The 16,696-nt window shown below is 40.5% G+C and overlaps 1 protein-coding gene across 1 annotated transcript in view; it reads left to right on the top strand.

Annotated features, from left to right (window-relative positions):
- Window positions 1–16,696, top strand: part of GALNT14 (polypeptide N-acetylgalactosaminyltransferase 14) — a 414,445-nt gene that overhangs the window by 374,705 nt on the left and 23,044 nt on the right. Inside the window, exons 10-13 of the mRNA XM_070734310.1 lie at window positions 1,974–2,100; window positions 8,448–8,540; window positions 14,347–14,430; window positions 15,618–15,762. Coding sequence (XP_070590411.1) covers window positions 1,974–2,100; window positions 8,448–8,540; window positions 14,347–14,430; window positions 15,618–15,762 — 449 coding nt within the window. The remainder of the gene's footprint in view (window positions 1–1,973; window positions 2,101–8,447; window positions 8,541–14,346; window positions 14,431–15,617; window positions 15,763–16,696) is intronic.

Raw genomic sequence — 16,696 nt, 5'->3', positions numbered from 1 at the left:
AACCCGAGCCTCTGACACTGTAACCGAAAAAGGCAGGGAGAAGCCTCCGTATGGCCTCTCTAGGAATCTCCTGGGAGGAAACAGGGCCGGAAAAGGCAGGGAGAAGCCTACATTAGGGTCTCTCTAGGAATCTCCTGGGCAGAAACGGGGGCGGAAAAGGTGGGGAGAAGCCTCCAGGGACCCTCTCTAGGAATCTCCTAGGACAGTGGTTCTTAACCTTGTTTGAGGTACCAAACCCACCAGTTTCATATGCACATTCACCGAACTCTTCTTTAGTGATAAATCAAATATGAATTTTTTCCAAATTCAAGACATAGTTATATGTTTTTTTACTGATACACAAAATGAACCGTGCATGAACATCACCTTGATCAAAAAACAAAACCAACACAGTGCATGAACTCACAACAAATTACATACCTGCAAATCAGTGTGACTTCTGCTGTTGTTTTTTAGAGACCAGTTCAGATATGCGTGGCTTCACCTTGGCAAGTGCTACTCTCATGTCATTTTCACAGCAAAGTCTGTTCCTTTTCTTTGTTTTTATGTCCAGCATCCTCGAAAAGGATTGTTTGCAGAGATATGTTGTAACAAATGGTATAAAAAAATTCCAGGGCTCCGTGGCGGAGGCTCCGGTGAACCCCTGAGACCAACTCACCGAACCCCTAGGGTTCGATAGAACCCCGGTTAAGAACCACGGTCCTAGGAGGAAACAGGGCCAGAAAATGCAGGGAGAAGCCTCCATGGGGCCTCTCTAGGAATCTCCTGGGAGGAAACAGGACCTCCACCCTCCCTGTGGTTTCCCCAATCACATGCATTATTTGCTTTTACATTGATTCCTATGGGAAAAAATTGCTTGTTCTTACAAACCTTTCTACTTAAGTACCTGGTCATGGAACAAATTAAGTTTGTAAATAGAGGTTTTGCACGAATCCCAGCAACCGGTCAGGTCCCACAGAGTTGGTCTTCTCCGGGTCCCGTCGACTAAACAATGTCATCTGGCGGGACCCAGGGGAAGAGCCTTCTCTGTGGTGGCCCCGACCCTCTGGAATCAGCTCCCTCCAGAGATTAGAATTGCCCCACCCTCCTTGCCTTTTTGTAAACTCCTTAAAACCCACCTCTGTCATCAAGCATGGGGGAACTGAGACATCTCCCCCTGCCTTTGTAGTTTTAGTGCATGATATGACTGTATGTATGTTTTTTATATTGGGGTTCCTTGCTTTTAGATTTTTAAATGTACAAGTGTTATTTTAGATTTTGAATTATTAGATTTGTCAATGTATATTGTTTTTGTCACTGTTGTGAGCCGCCCCGAGTCTGCGGAGAGGGGCGGCATACAAATAATAATAATAATAATAATAATAATAATAATAATAATAATAATAATTGGTATTTCTGCCTCTCCCCAGATGTCATAGTTATAATTATGTTCATCCTTGTCTGATTTTCTTCCCCCACCCACCCAAGGCAGGGTTCCTCCCTCTGCTGTTATGGGTGTGCTAGGCCAGTGTTTCCCAACCTTGGCAACTTGAAGTCCAGGTATCTTCAAGTTGCCAAGGTTGGGAAACACTGTGCTAGGCACACAGGTTCACGCGTCTTGCATATACGTGTGCGCATCCCAGTGAGATTTTGCTTCTGCGCATGTGCAGGAAGCAAAATTTCACAAGGGGACACATGTGAGAGATTTTGGCAAAAAAAAAATTGAGAAGTAAACTAAGGAACAGACTTATAACCTCACTCTGGATATCATCATTTTTCAATGCTACATGGAGAGTTCAAGTGAACAAATGTCAGGCTGGCAGTAAAGAGCTTTGAAGAGCACTTGAGACGGCAGAATGCCCAGAAAAATTCTCGCTGACAATAATGGGTTTGCACGGTTTGATGTGAGAAAGGAAAAAAAAATTAAGGATAAGCCAAAATCCCATCTGGTCCTGGACTTTAAAAAAAACTGAAGTTGAGCCTGTCTTTCATAGAAATCTCTTTCCGAGCGTGGATGTGCGGTGGGAGCTTGGAAATCATTCCCTGTAGTCGAGTTGGCCATGTCTTCCGAAAGAAGCATCCTTACATCTTCCCAGAAGGAAACGCTAACACTTATATAAAGTAAGTTTGGATGGGCTTTTTTTTTCTTTTCCCATATTTTTCGCTGAAAGTGAAACAAATTCTACAGAAGGTCACATGTCCCAAGCTCACAATCCAAGGTGTGTTGTGTAAAAGTGTGGGCTTAATGCAGTGTTTCCCAACCTTGGCAACTTGAAGATATTTGGACTTCAACTCTCGGCTGGGGAATTCTGGGAGTTGAAGTCCAGATATCTTCAAGTTGCCAAGGTTGGGAAACACTGATTTAATGCTACACAGGTAGTCCTTGACTTACAAAATTTCATTTAGTGGCCATTCAGTTACATCACTGAGAAAAGTTACTTAGGACCACTTTTCACATTTATGACCTATGCAGCATGCCAAAATGGACATTACAGAATTGGTACTGATACATGGTGGATTACATTCATTTTGAAATCATGGAAATAAGATTAAACAATTTTGATGAAAATAAATTGGAGAAGCTGATGGTACGATGGAATAAGGTGAAAGATTACATGTTGAGTAGAATTTGTGATAAAAATGTGAAAAATCAACTCGAATCACTCTTTGAATAGTAAACAAATGCAAATTAGAGCTGAGGAAATAAAAGAACATAAACTAGTAAATATTTGAAACCCCCCAATTGGTGGTAGTGGTGGTGAGTATTGTCAGTCGGGTGATGAGCACATGCACTGTGCACTGTTTTATGTTTGTTTTATACAAATGTGCAAAACCAATAAAAATATTATTAAAAAAAAGACCTATGCAGCATGCCCATGGTCACATGATCAAAGTTCAGATGCTTGGCAATTGACTCACATTTATGACCGTTACAGTGTCCTTGATCATGCAATCACATTTTGCAACCTTCGGACAAGCAAAATCAATGGGGAAGCCAGATTCAGTTTACAATTGTGTTACTAACTTAACAACTGCAGTTATTCACTTAGCAACAGTGGCAAGAAAAAGTTGCAAAATGGGGCAAAATTCACTTAATAACTGTCTCACTTAGCAACGGAAATTTTGGGCTCAAAATAAGTTGACGTCTATCTTCAGTTTAACTAGCACATCAGGAAGAAATAAAGAATTGCAAAGTAGGTTATAGGGAAACAGTGGAAGTTCTAAAGAGGAGAACTATTGATGTGAATAGAATGAGAGTGTCAATGCTACTTTCTTAAAATGAAAATTGTGGCCCAGAGAGGCTTCAACACACGGCTCTTTGTACATTATCTACATGATCACGATGGCTGTATTTACATCAGTCTAAGTCAGAGGTCTTCAAACTTGGCAACTTTAAGACTTGTGGACTTCAACTCCCAGAATTCTCCAGCCAACATAGCTAAGTTTCGGGACCTCTGGTCTAAGTGGTACCTTTAAAGTGAAATGTAGGATTTCCTTCCTTCATAGAATATCTGAATTTATTCTAACACCATGGTGCTCAGTGGACATGTGCTATATTTTAAGTGAACACAAGAACAAGGGGGCACAATCTGAGGTTAGTTGGGGGAAAGATCAGAAGTAACATGAAAGAGTAGTAGATGCTCGGAACAAACTTCCAGCAGACGTGGTTGGTAAATCCAAAGTAATTGAATTTAAGCATGCCTGGGATGAACATATATCCATCCTAATATAAAATACAGAAAATAGTATAAGGGCAGACTAGATGGACCAGGAGGTCTTTCTCTGCCGTCAATCTTCTATGTTTCTATTTTCTAATCATGGCTGATATGATTTATGCTAAAGAGGTTGAAACTAAACACATGCCATACACTGGAAAAGTCTAACCTCACTGCTATTGACATCAATCCTAATATAACCTTTTTAAAAATTTTCCCATTGCTCATCACCTAATTCAACTATTCAAGGGCACTGAATAGAGTCACAGGGGATAGTTGCTGAGTTGGTTCTCCACTCAGATTACTGGAAAATATGTCACTTTGTTTAAAAAGAGCCCCAAAAATTCAGGCACGTGCATGTAAAATAACATCTGCAGCAGTGCAGCTGTGATAAGAAAATGCATATGCAAAAGCAGCATCATTGTGCTCCCTAAATGCATTAACTTCACTTTGGAACCTTGTGGTGCAGAATAACATTGGTTGTTTTGGTGCTATTCAAAAATATTAAAACAGTGCGTGAATATTTTAGAGGTAATAGAAATACCATCTCCAGGTCATATGGACATTCCAGGACATTTGTGCAAAGCATAGTTGTGAACTTTCTTGTTTGTTTCTGCAAGCAGAGCAAATATATGGCATTTGTTTTGAACAGTGGCGTTCCATTGCTACAGTGGAGCTACAGATGTGTATTGGATTGTTTTTCTCTCTCTCTCTCTTTTTAAAGAAGTTAACACTACTCCGCAAGTTCTCTGATCAGCTTCACATTTTAGGATTGCAAGTCTGCTTATGGATAGTTAATCAAAGCAGTAGAGCAGATGAAAAGATATTGCAAGGGGAAGAGGGAATGTAGCCTACTTGAATAAACCTTGATCAAACTTTAAATGAATAAGGTAAACCTTGGAGAGAAAGAGGGGTGGGAGAAACGAACAGGAGACAAAATGAATAATGAATTCATCCCAGTGAAGATCTAGGAACCCCAGCTAATGGATTCTATATACTTCCTCATATATTGCTATTGTCAGGATCCTATCAGCTACTAGACACCAATTCAAGCATGTCAAGGTAGCTCTTCAAAGGAACAATACTTCTGTATGCTTCTGTGTGCAAAATTCATAATCATTCACTATGTTAATAGACTTTTTAGTTTTTTTAAATGTAATTTTTAATTTTAATTAATTATATCTCGATGTATACTGTTTTTATATGCTGTAAGGCGCCCAGAGTCTTCGGAGAGGGGCGGCATATAAATCTAATAAATAATAAAATAATAATAATCTTTTTGTAAAGCAACACTCTAGATCAGTGATGGCAAAACTTTTTTGGCACAGGTACCAAAAGGGTGTGCATGCCCACATTCCCTGCACATGTGCACAACCCCCTTGCACTCCTCCACAGGCCTCGCTGAAGCTCCAGACTTCTGGTAGGCCTGTTGGGCCATTTCATGCCCTCCCCAGAGTTCAGGAAAGCCTCCTGAAGCCTAGGGATGGCAGAAACGGCCAAAAAGAAGGCCATAAATTAGCTGGCCTGACATAGGGCCAGGCTTCAAATGCCCTCAGACTGGTGGGCAGCAGGCAGGACGGGGTGGAACACAGTTCCACTGGTGGAAATAAAGATGCGTGCATAGCTCCAGCTAATCAGTGGCTGTCACTTCCTGGATTACCGGTCTCAGCTCGGCTCTCCTTTTTTTCCTTCCTGCTGCTGCTGCATCTGCGCTCCTTGCTTTTTTCCTCTTTCCTCCTTCCTGGCCTCGGACAAGCTTCCCTCTCTCCTGCCTGGCTCCCCTCCAGCCTCACATGGTCACCTCCCGCCTTAGGTGAAAGCAGAAGATGTGGGTGGAAGTTATTCTGGCAGCATTTATGCTTCTGGCAACATCCGTTCACCTAGCTACCCAGCCTGAGGTGGGGGGGGGCGACACAGGAAGGAGAGCGCAGGAAATGCGAAGCAAATTGTAACTCCAGCGAGCGACACTGGTAAGGTTGTAAGTCGAGGACTTAACAGTTCACTTGAACGATGATGATCGTTCAATCACTTCCACCTGATCAAATGGCTGGCAAGCCACTTCTACCCAGTCACATGACCATTAAGCCACACCCACAAAATAAGCCACACCCACAGTGTGGCAGTAAAAATTTTGGCTGCCCATTACTGCCCTCAGACATGGCTCCACATGCCATCTGTGGAACATGTGCCATAGGTTCGCCATCACTGTTCTACATATTGGGATAGTCTTAAAGAACAGGGAGAGAGAATGACAGAAACCCACCAATCATATTAATTTGTCAATGTATGCATTGAAACATCTATCCCTTTTTGCAGTGCTCAAGTGTATGGAATGAGAGTATATATTCCATTGTTTTGTTTATTGCATTGCTTTCTGCCACTATCGGGGGGGGGGTTTCCTTTTCAAGGCGTGTGCAAGACATGAAAATTATCTAGCCAATATTCTGAACAAACTGTAATAAAAAATATTGAATTAGTGTTACCTTCTGCTGATAAAATGTAAAATACAGTCTTCCCACATTATATTGCTCTAAGACTTTCTGTCAGGCCTGTATATGGAAGACTTCTACTGCAGTCAATCAATCTTAGAAATACATATAGTTACTGCAACGATTGCCATTAAAGTAGAGGTGTCAAGTTTATCTTTCCACACATCTGAAAGAATCTGTTCTAAATCAGATCTAAATAATTGTACAGCCCTTAATAAATACCAGTAAGGGGCATTTCATCACATCTGTACATTCTGCTTTAGTATGCTTCTGTGCATGCGAACATGTGCACGAACCGGTAGCAAAGGATTTTAAAATTGAACGGGTCCAAAGACAGGCTACAAAAATGGTGGAAGGTCTTAAGCATAAAACTTATCAGGAAAGACTTAATGAACTCCATCTGTATAGTCTGGAGCTGTGTTTCCCAACCTTGGCAACTTGAAGATATTTGGACTTCAACTCCCAGAATTTAGGTAGGTTCTTAGGATGGTAATTTACTCCATGTATCTGCAAACACCTTGTTTGCTAGGTTTTCATTTTTCCTTTATTACAACTGGGGAAGCAGCTAGGAAGGTACAGCTGGGAAGGTACAAGAAACAGCTAGGAAGGTACAAGAAATCTACTTTACCATTTCTGAATGGTAGGTCTCAACTTAGAACAGTTCATTTAATGACTATTCAAAGTTATAATGGCACTGAAAAAAGTGAGTTATGACCATTTGTCACAGTTACAACCTTTGTAGCATTCCCAAGATCATGTGATCAAAATCCAGATGTTTGGCAACTGGTTCATCCCTATGACCGTTGTTGTGTCCCAAAGTCATGTAATTGCCCTTTGCAACCTTCTGACAAGCAAAGTCAACGGGGAAGTCAGATTCACTTAACAGGCCATTACAAGTTATGCATGGTATGTTTGTTTGTCTGTATGTTTGGTTTTATAATAAGGGTTTTTAGTTGTTTTATTATTGGATTGTCACATGCTGTTTTTATTATTGTTGTTAGCTGCCCCGAGTCTACCGAGAGGGGCGCCATACAAATCCAATAAATTATTATTATTATTATTATTATTATTATTATTATTATTATTATTATTAACAACTGTGCCATAAAACTTGCAAAATTGGGCAAAACTCACTTAACAAATGTCTCACTTAATAACAGAAAAATTGTGGTTAATTGTGGTTGTAAGTCAAGGACTATCTGTATTTGGACATGGGTTACTATAGTTTTCAGTTTACACCAGCAGTGAGTTGATCCAAGTTAAGACCAGTTCTTAAAACCAGTAACACTGGTTATGGGAAGCTTCGCCCACCCACCCAGTATGCTTCTGTGCATGCGAACATGTGCATGAACTGGTAGTAAAGGATTTTTAAATTGAACCGGTCCAAAGACAGGTTACAAAAATGGTGGAAGGTCTTAAGCATAAAACTTATCAGGAAAGACTTAATGAACTCAATCTGTATAGTCTGGAGCAATGTTTCCCAACTTCGGCCACTTGAAGATATTTGGACTTAAACTCCCAGAATTCCCCAGCCAGCGAATGCTGGCTGGGGAATTCTGGGAGTTGCAGTCCAGATATCTTCAAGTTGCCAAAGTTGGGAAACACTGGTCTGGAGGACAGAAGGGAAAGGGGGGACATGATCAAAATATTTAAATATGTTAAATAGTTAAATAAGGTTCAGGAGGGAAGTGTTTTTAATAGGAAAGTGAACACTAGAACACAGGGGCACAGTCTGAGGTTAGTTGGGGGAAAGATTAGAAGTAATGTGAGAAAATATTATTTTACTGAAAGAGTAGTAGATGCTTGGAACAAACTTTCAGCAGACGTGGTTGGTAAATCCACAGTAACTAAATTTAAACATGCCTGGGATAAACATATATCCATCCTAAGATAAAATACAGGAAATAGTATAAGGGCAGACTAGATGGACGAGGTCTTTTTCTGCCGTCAATCTTCTATGTTTCTATGTTTAGAAGCCACTATTGCTTTACACATGATGGAAGCTACAGTTAATTACTGTTTCTGGTTGGTTCTGGAGCACAAGTATTCATAATCTACCTCTGAGAAAATATAATATGTGAAATAACTTTTAAGAACTGAACTCTTGTCACTTTTTTTTAAAATAGATCTCTCAGGAGAATGAACTGCTGCTTTCTTTCTCTAATTCTTGCTGTTTTTTTAAATGAAAAGCATTAAATTTAAACTCTTTCACGCAAGCTTTTTCTTGTTGCTTCTCCTTTCTTCTCAAAATGCCTTTCCTTAGAAACACCAAGCGCACGGCGGAAGTGTGGATGGATGAATATAAGCAATACTATTACGCAGCCCGGCCTGCAGCTCAAGGGAGACCATATGGAGAGTAAGTGGCCCCCTCTGGCAGTGAAGGAAAATGGAGAGTGACTCAATTGCTTGATATGGTAGAGCCTCATTATTGTTTTATTGGAGCATCGTCCAGCTGTTGGGATGTGTGCTTTTTGTTTCTCTGGGAACAGTTAATTAGATGTTAATAGTAAACAGATGCTGCAAGGATATAAGTATAAAGTCCTAGTTGTCATTTGTGGAGACATGAAGGGGAATGAGAGCTGATATAAAAGCCCATTTGAAATATCGGTTTGTTCACGAATGAAAATAAATGGATTCGTCTCCTCCTCATTTCTCATGGTTGAAATTCTCTCAGATAAATTCCAAGGTGATTTCTCCTTTTCATAGGTGTCCGGTTGGTCCAGGAGAAGCAGAATCAGCTATCTTTACTAATGAGTTAGCCCTGTGAATAGATACTTCAGAGCAGAAGCAAATAAACAAACATTTCACCTTTTAAAAACAAAAGCCTGAATACATACAATATATGCTATATGAGCGAGAGGGTCTGAATCCTTGTTTCCATATTTGCCCCCAGAGCAGCACTTGTGAGGAAATGTATTTCATTTTAACCTGTCATTCCCCATTCCCTTTTTAAAATTTTCCTTGCTCCTTTATCCAGTGTTTTAGGTTGTTTTTTAACTCTGTAACAGTGATGGGAAATATTTTTTTCCTCAGGTGCTGAAAGAGTTTGTGTGTGCATGATTGCGCATGCACAAGTGCCCACACCCATAATTTAATGCCTGAGGAAGGTGAAAACAGTTTCCCCCACCCCCCGGAGGCCCTTGGAGAACGGGAAATGGCCTGTTTCCCAATGTCTGGTATTTCACCCTCCCTAGGCTTCTTTGGAGCCGGGGAAGGTAAAAATGCCCTCCCTCATCCCCCTGGAGGCTCTCTGGAAGAAAAAAAATGCCCTCCCAGAGCCTCTGTGTGAGCCAAAAATCTGCTGGCCGGCACACATATGGATGTTGGAGCTGAGCTAGGGCAATGTTTAAGTTTAAGTTTAAGTTTAATCAGATTTGTATGCCGCCCCTCTCCGCAGACTCGGGGCGGCTCACAGCAACAGCAATACAAGACAAATCCAATATTAAATTAATTTTAAGAACACCACAAGTTAAAAACCAATCATACACACTAGCATACCATACACAAATTTTATAAGCCTAGGGGGAAGGAACATGTCAATTCCCCCATGCCTGACGACAGAGGTGGGTTTTAAGGAGCTTACGAAAGGCTAGGAGGGTGGGGGCAACTCTGATATCTGGGGGGAGTTGATTCCAAAGGGTCGGGGCCGCCACAGAGAAGGCTCTTCCCCTGGGTCCCACCAAACGACATTGTTTAGTTGACGGGACCCGGAGAAGGCCAACTCTGTGGGACCTAATTGGTCGCTGGGATTCGTGCGGCAGAAGGCGGTCCCGGAGATATTCTGGTCCGGTGCCATGAAGGGCTTTATAGGTCATAACCAACACTTTGAATTGTGACCGGAAACTGATCGGCAACCAATGCAGACTGCGGAGTGTTGGAGTGACATGGGCAAATTTAGGAAAGCCCATGATAGCTCTCGCAGCTGCATTCTGCACGATCTGAAGTTTCCGAACACTTTTCAAAGGTAGCCCCATGTAGAGAGCGTTACAGTAGTCGAGCCTCGAGGTGATGAGGGCATGAGTGACTGTGAGCAGTGACTCCCGGTCCAAATAGGGCCGCAACTGGTGCACCAGACGAACCTGGGCAAACGCCCCCCTCGCCACAGCTGAAAGATGTTTCTCTAATGTGAGCTGTGGATCGAGGAGGACGCCCAAGTTGCGGACCCTCTCTGAGGGGGTTAGTGACTCCCCCCCCAGGGTGATGGATGGACAGATGGAATTGTCCTTGGGAGGCAAAACCCACAGCCACTCCGTCTTATCCGGGTTGAGTTTGAGTCTGTTGACACCCATCCAGACCCCAACAGCCTCCAAGCACCGGCACATCACTTCCACTGCTTCGCCGACTGGACAAGGGGTGGAGATGTAAAGCTGGGTATCATCTGCATACTGATGATACCTCACCCCATGCCCTTGGGTGATCTCACCCAGCGGTTTCATGTAGATATTAAATAGTAGGGGGGAGAGGACCGACCCCTGAGGCACCCCACAAGGGAGTAACCTAGAGGTCGACCTCTGACCCCCCACTAACACCGACTGCGACAGGCCAGAGAGGTAGGAAGAGAACCACTGAAGGACAGTGCCTCCCACTCCCAACCCCTCCAGCCGGTGCAGAAGGATACCATGGTCGATGGTATCGAAAGCCGCTGAGAGGTCAAGAAGCACCAGGACAGAGGATAAACCCCTGTCCCGGGCCCGCCAGAGATCATCCATCAGCGCGACCAAAGCAGTTTCCGTGCTGTAGCCGGGCCTGAATCCTGACTGCTGAGGACCTAGATCACGTGCCAGCAGATATGGCTCCGCGCACCACCTGTGGCACCCTTGCCATAGGTTTGCCATCATTGCTCTATAATCTGCTTAGATGATGGGAATGTGCAGATCAGGGGTAGGCAAAGTTGGCTCTTCCATGACTTGTGGACTTCAACTCCCAGAATTCCTAAGCCAATCATGCTAGCTCAGGAATTCTGGGAGTTGAAGTCCACATGTCATAGAAGAGCCAACTTTGCCTACCCCTGGTGCAGATCATCTGTACATCTTGCTCATCCTACTGTCTAATGCTCTGGGACCTTTGTTCTGAAATCTTTCCTATCACTTGTAATAATATAATAACCTTACAAGAAGAGCTTTCCACTCCTGTACTCACAACAGAATATCTTATGCAACCAGACTTGAAATATTAGACCTAGAAAACTTAGAACTATATCGCCTTCGATACAACCTAAGCATAGCTAATAAAAGCATCTGCTACAACGTCCTTCCTGTCAATGACTACTTCAGCTTCAACCACAACAATACATGAGCACACAACAGATTTAAACTAAAAGTAAACTGCTCCAGACTTCACGTAGAAAATACGACTTCAGCAACTGAGTAATTAATGCCTGGAATTCACTACCTGACTCTGTAGTTTTGTCACCAAACCCCCAAAACTTTACTCTTAGTCTATCCACTGTTGACCTCACCCGATTACTAAGAGGTCAGTAAGGGGTGTGCATAAGTGCACCAGCATGCCTGCGGTCCCTGTCCTAATGTTTCCCTCTTATCAGTTACCATCTCATGTATATAAACAGCATTATATCTATGTATACTACCAATACGTACTTGGCAAAATAAATAAATAAAATAAATTATACATTGTAATTACTCCAGTTCAGCTAGCTATGCACATATCCCTGATCAAGCAGTTAGCAACAGCTTCGGTTATATATCTGGAGAAAAAGAACAGTAAAGATTCCCTGGAGTGGAGCTTAAATGTAGACAGGGATGCATCATTTTCTTGGCATCCGTACAAAGATAGTGTTTGCTTTCTTTCAGGATATTTTTTTGTCCCAATCTACAGTCTTATCGCCCTAGGATTTCCTCAAGGCATCCTGTCTAAGTATTAGGACTAACTTTGCTTAGATTTTTTCAGATCAACCAAGGTCAGCTAAGTGTTTCCATTTTCTCTGATTATATATTAAAGGGGAAAGTTTAATCCAACACATTACCTTCTTTGCCAGAAATCTTTTTTGTTTTTGTATTTTGCTTTTTTTAAAATGTCATCTAAATTTGGGGACTGGACTTTGAGCAATGTGCATAGCATTCATTATATAATATATTTAATATCTATGTGCACAAAAATGCCTTCCTGACATATATGCCATAGTTAGATGCATGCAGTACTGCTATCTTAGAGAAAATTGCCAAGGACGAAAACATTTGTGGGAATTTTATCATACCATAAAGTGAGCAAATTAATCCATTTCCCTGTGGATCCAGTCCTGATTCATAACTGCTTTAGTAATAAAAATATATAATCCTATGTCCATGTCTACTTCAGTTTCAGCTACTCACTCATCCTAGCCATATATGTCAACCCAGATTTAATCAAAAATTGTTTCTTTCTACTTGGAGCCAATCTAACCTCCCTGTCTAAGATATTTCATAGCTGGGGTACAACTAATAAAATCCTATTTACAAGTGCAGGAATGCAAAATTTAACATATTGGTAACATAGTAGAAAGGGCCTCCCCAGAAGAACTCAGATCATACAGTTGCTTTCAAATCAGATAGTGCCAGAATGAGGAAAATACCTTCTATTGTTCTGTCCTGTGATCTCCCAGTCCTTGAAATTTTATTTGTAGCTATAACCCAAACCTGGAAAATAGCTAAGAGAAGAATGAGATATGGTTTTGTGTCATTGTTTTTTACATAGCGTCCCTCTTAGGGACAGAAGCAGTGGTGGGCTCCTACCAGTGAAGGGCTGCCAAATTTTTACTACCAAACTATTGGCGTGGCTTATGCAGGATGCCCTGCATTTTCTTTCAACATCTTTCACTGCAAATTGGGTGCTCTGGGGTGGAGCTCCATTTTCGCTACCCCACTGCGTCCCCCCCCATCCGGGCAGTAGCCCACCTCTGGTTCCTACCAATACAGCTAATTGAGTGCAGGTAGCAAAATCTCACAGGGGGGCGCACATCCATGCACATTTCAGCAATTTTTTTTGCTTCCCTGGGCAAGCAAAAATCCCACCAAGATGTGCGACATTTTGCTACCTGCACAGATGCGAGAAGCAAAATTGCGCTTGATCCCGCACTCGTGTGCCAGAGCTGTGAAGCTGCGTGCAATTAGCAATACTGGTAGGAGCCCATCACTGGACAGAAGTTGATATCAACTATAGAATTAACAGAAATTTATAGCATTCAGAGAAGGATTCAAGTTGGCAAAAGAAAAAAAGGCTAAAAAGTAAATGAAAAATTAATCAGACAAGTAAAAAAAGCCCTCATATCATCGGAGAGAACAGCCAGCAAGGGTTATGTACATCCAGCACAGATATTCCGAGGAAAAAGACACCAAAAAACCAGAAAAAAAGGTTCAACTGTACACTAATTGCTGGGGGTTGCCATCTGAGTTTAATTAACGTCCTTGATTAACTCTTTTGGAAATTCAGTACGTTTACATGTTAAAGTAAGCACAGCATCGTCTTTAGCAGTACAACTACTGTCAGAGAGTTAGTTAATTTTCTGAACTGTAAAGCAGTTAGGTCATAAAATAATTTACTAGATTTCTTTGAGAAAAGAAATGGAGAAGCTGAAGCTTTCTGTGCATTAGCTGAATCCATTTGCATAAATATCTAGCTAGAAGAGTCAATATATTTCTATCCTTTGTATCCTAAGAATAAAAATTAGAACGACATACAAGAAAAGACCTTGCATGCTGTATTTTGCCTTATTAATCTTTCATGACCCAGACTCTAGGACTACATTAATTGCATTTTAACATTATTTTAAGGTTGATTATTTCTTTTTATGTGTTAATATTAGACATACAGTGTTGCATTTGTTAATTCTACTATGCCGGGATTTGTTTAAACTGCACTACTGAGCAAACCAGAGCATCTTGATTCATGCATAACACTAAGCCATAAATTGGTGATAGAAACCACAATAGCTGGGGTCACACAACATTTTAATTTAACACAAAATGGTGGTTCAGTGCAATGTGCAATTACCATTAGAAATAACTATAAGAGAGTGGGGTGGCTTCTACATTATTCTTCTCTTTTGCGATTCCATTCTTTTATAATGGAATCTAATTTTTTCCTGACCCATTAAAACTTGACTCCCATTAAAGATGTAACCAGGTGCATTGCCATAACTGTATTTTCCAATATGCTCTTTTTAACAGCATTCAAAGCAGAATGGAACTGAGAAAGACCTTGAAATGTCACACGTTCAAATGGTATTTGGAAAATGTCTATCCAGAGCTTAGGTACTACTAGTTTTTTAGTATATAAGTAAGCTTTACTGGTGGTCCTCAATTTATAACTGTTCATTTGGTGAGCGTTCAAAGTTTATAACGGCACTGGAAAAAGTGACTTGTAATCCTTTTTCATACTTATGACTGTTGCAGCATCTCCATGGTTACATGATCAAAATTCAGAGGTTTGGCAACTGGTTCATACTTATGACCGTTGCTTGGTCCTAAGGTCATGCAATTCCTTTTTTATGACCTTCTGACAAGCAAAGTCAATGGGGAAGCCAGATTCACTTAACAACTATGTCACTAACTTAACAATTGCAGTGTGGCCACTAGCTTAACAGCTGGGGCAAGAAAAGTCATTAAACAGGGCAAAGCTCACTTAACAAATGTTTCACTTAGCAACAGAAATTTTGCTTTGTAATTGTGGTTGTAAGTCGCGGACTACCTGTATTGATTATTGCCATATTATATATTTTTTCTTTTTTTGGGAATTAATAAATATACATGTATTGATTTAGACTACTTTAACTAATTTTAATGACTTTGGGTTTTTTTACTAGTTTGTTAGCTTATTTTTACTAATTTAACTAAAAATATTCCTGAAAGGAATAAAATGTCAGCACTAATACCATTATTCAGGCTTCTCACTTCATTTTTAGTCTAACCCTTTCTATGTCAAAATGCTTTTCTAAAAGTTCCCCAAGTTTGAAATAATTAGTTGACATACAGTATGTTTGAAAAACCATTGCTTTTAGCAGTGTTACATTTTAATCCTGTCTCTCTTCTAAAGAGCCCATTGCATGGGTTGATAATAAACAACACAATGGAATAAAACACAAAGTACATAAATGGAATATCACCCATGAGGTTTCCTAATGATAATTGTTAGTGGCTGTTTATTTTAAAATATTTTATGCCGATTTTTGATCAAATTGTACCAAAAGGAAGAGAAAAGGACATTGATGTCACTTTTCTTTAGATCAAATTCAGCAATTTGCTTTACTGCATTGGCTCTTTTATATTGTCAGCAACTACAATGTAGAGTTGCCTGCTACAGATGAAAACTGATAGCCCTTATTCTGGGTCTTACTTCTAAAATCAATGATGCACTCAATTCATCTTACACATGCAGAATGGATATCGTTAATTATTTAATATATTGTTAATCTGTAGGCTTTTATCTATTTTTTTTTTAGAATTCCTGAGGAATCACTGTACCAGACAGGAATGATTAGGCAGAGACAGAGATGTCTGGAGTCCCTGAAAAATGAAGGACAGGAGTTCCCAATGGTGATCTTAAACCCCTGCATCACCAGCAAAGGTGCAGCAGCAGCGGCACAGGTAATTTCTCTAAAATGTAGCAGGTTGAAAGGGAACATAAAGCTTCATTCATAGGGTTTACATTTACCCTTATCTGAACTATGATATTGTGGCGATGGCTAAAATTCTTATTTGCTGATGGTAAACTATAAAACTAAAGCTGGAAAGGCGATTAAAGTAGGATGCTCAATTAACAAAATCCACTGGTGGATTTTCTTGACTGCCAACAAAAGCACTCAAGAAAAAATAGCATTAAAAGTTCTAAAACATCAATGATAATAATACGCAACATCAAAGAAGAGACATCAGAAAAATGATGGCATAAACAAATTGGATTTGCAATATTGATGGAATGTAAATAGCAATGTCACTACTGCTAAATAGTGATGGAATGTAAATAGCAGTGTCAGTACAAAAAAATAAAAAACTTTGTCCCATGACAAAGTTTGTTACATGTAACAAAGTGCTCCATGATACTGTATATACAGTATGTTGGGTAAGAATGTACATCTTTGAAAACCAAGATATCAGCTCTAGTTTTCGTAAGAATTATAAGCAAGGCTTCTAAAAGTCAACATACTTCAATTTTATTGATAGCAGCAAAATAAATTCTTGTCTTTGGACAACAACTTCCAAATTTTCCAGCCAGCCTATCCCAATACGTTTCCAGGGGGCCAGACTGTAGAAAACAAATAGGCATGGGAAAAATAGGAAGTATTGATTGATTGATTGATTGATTGATTGATTGATTGGATTTATATGCCGCCCCTCTCCAAGGACTCAGTGTGGCTTACAGCATGTAAATGAAAACAATACAATACAATGTCCTAAATCCAATTAACCTAAAATCCCCAATTATTAAAAATCAGACATTCCCACTCAGACCACAAACATACATAGCATTCATCGGTCAGGGGGCTAGAGTCTAATAGCCCCAACCCTGGTGGTATAGGCT

This window comes from Erythrolamprus reginae, chromosome 1, assembly GCF_031021105.1.
Source record: "Erythrolamprus reginae isolate rEryReg1 chromosome 1, rEryReg1.hap1, whole genome shotgun sequence".
Lineage (NCBI taxonomy): Eukaryota > Metazoa > Chordata > Lepidosauria > Squamata > Dipsadidae > Erythrolamprus > Erythrolamprus reginae.
This window is presented reverse-complemented; position numbering and strand designations above follow the sequence as displayed.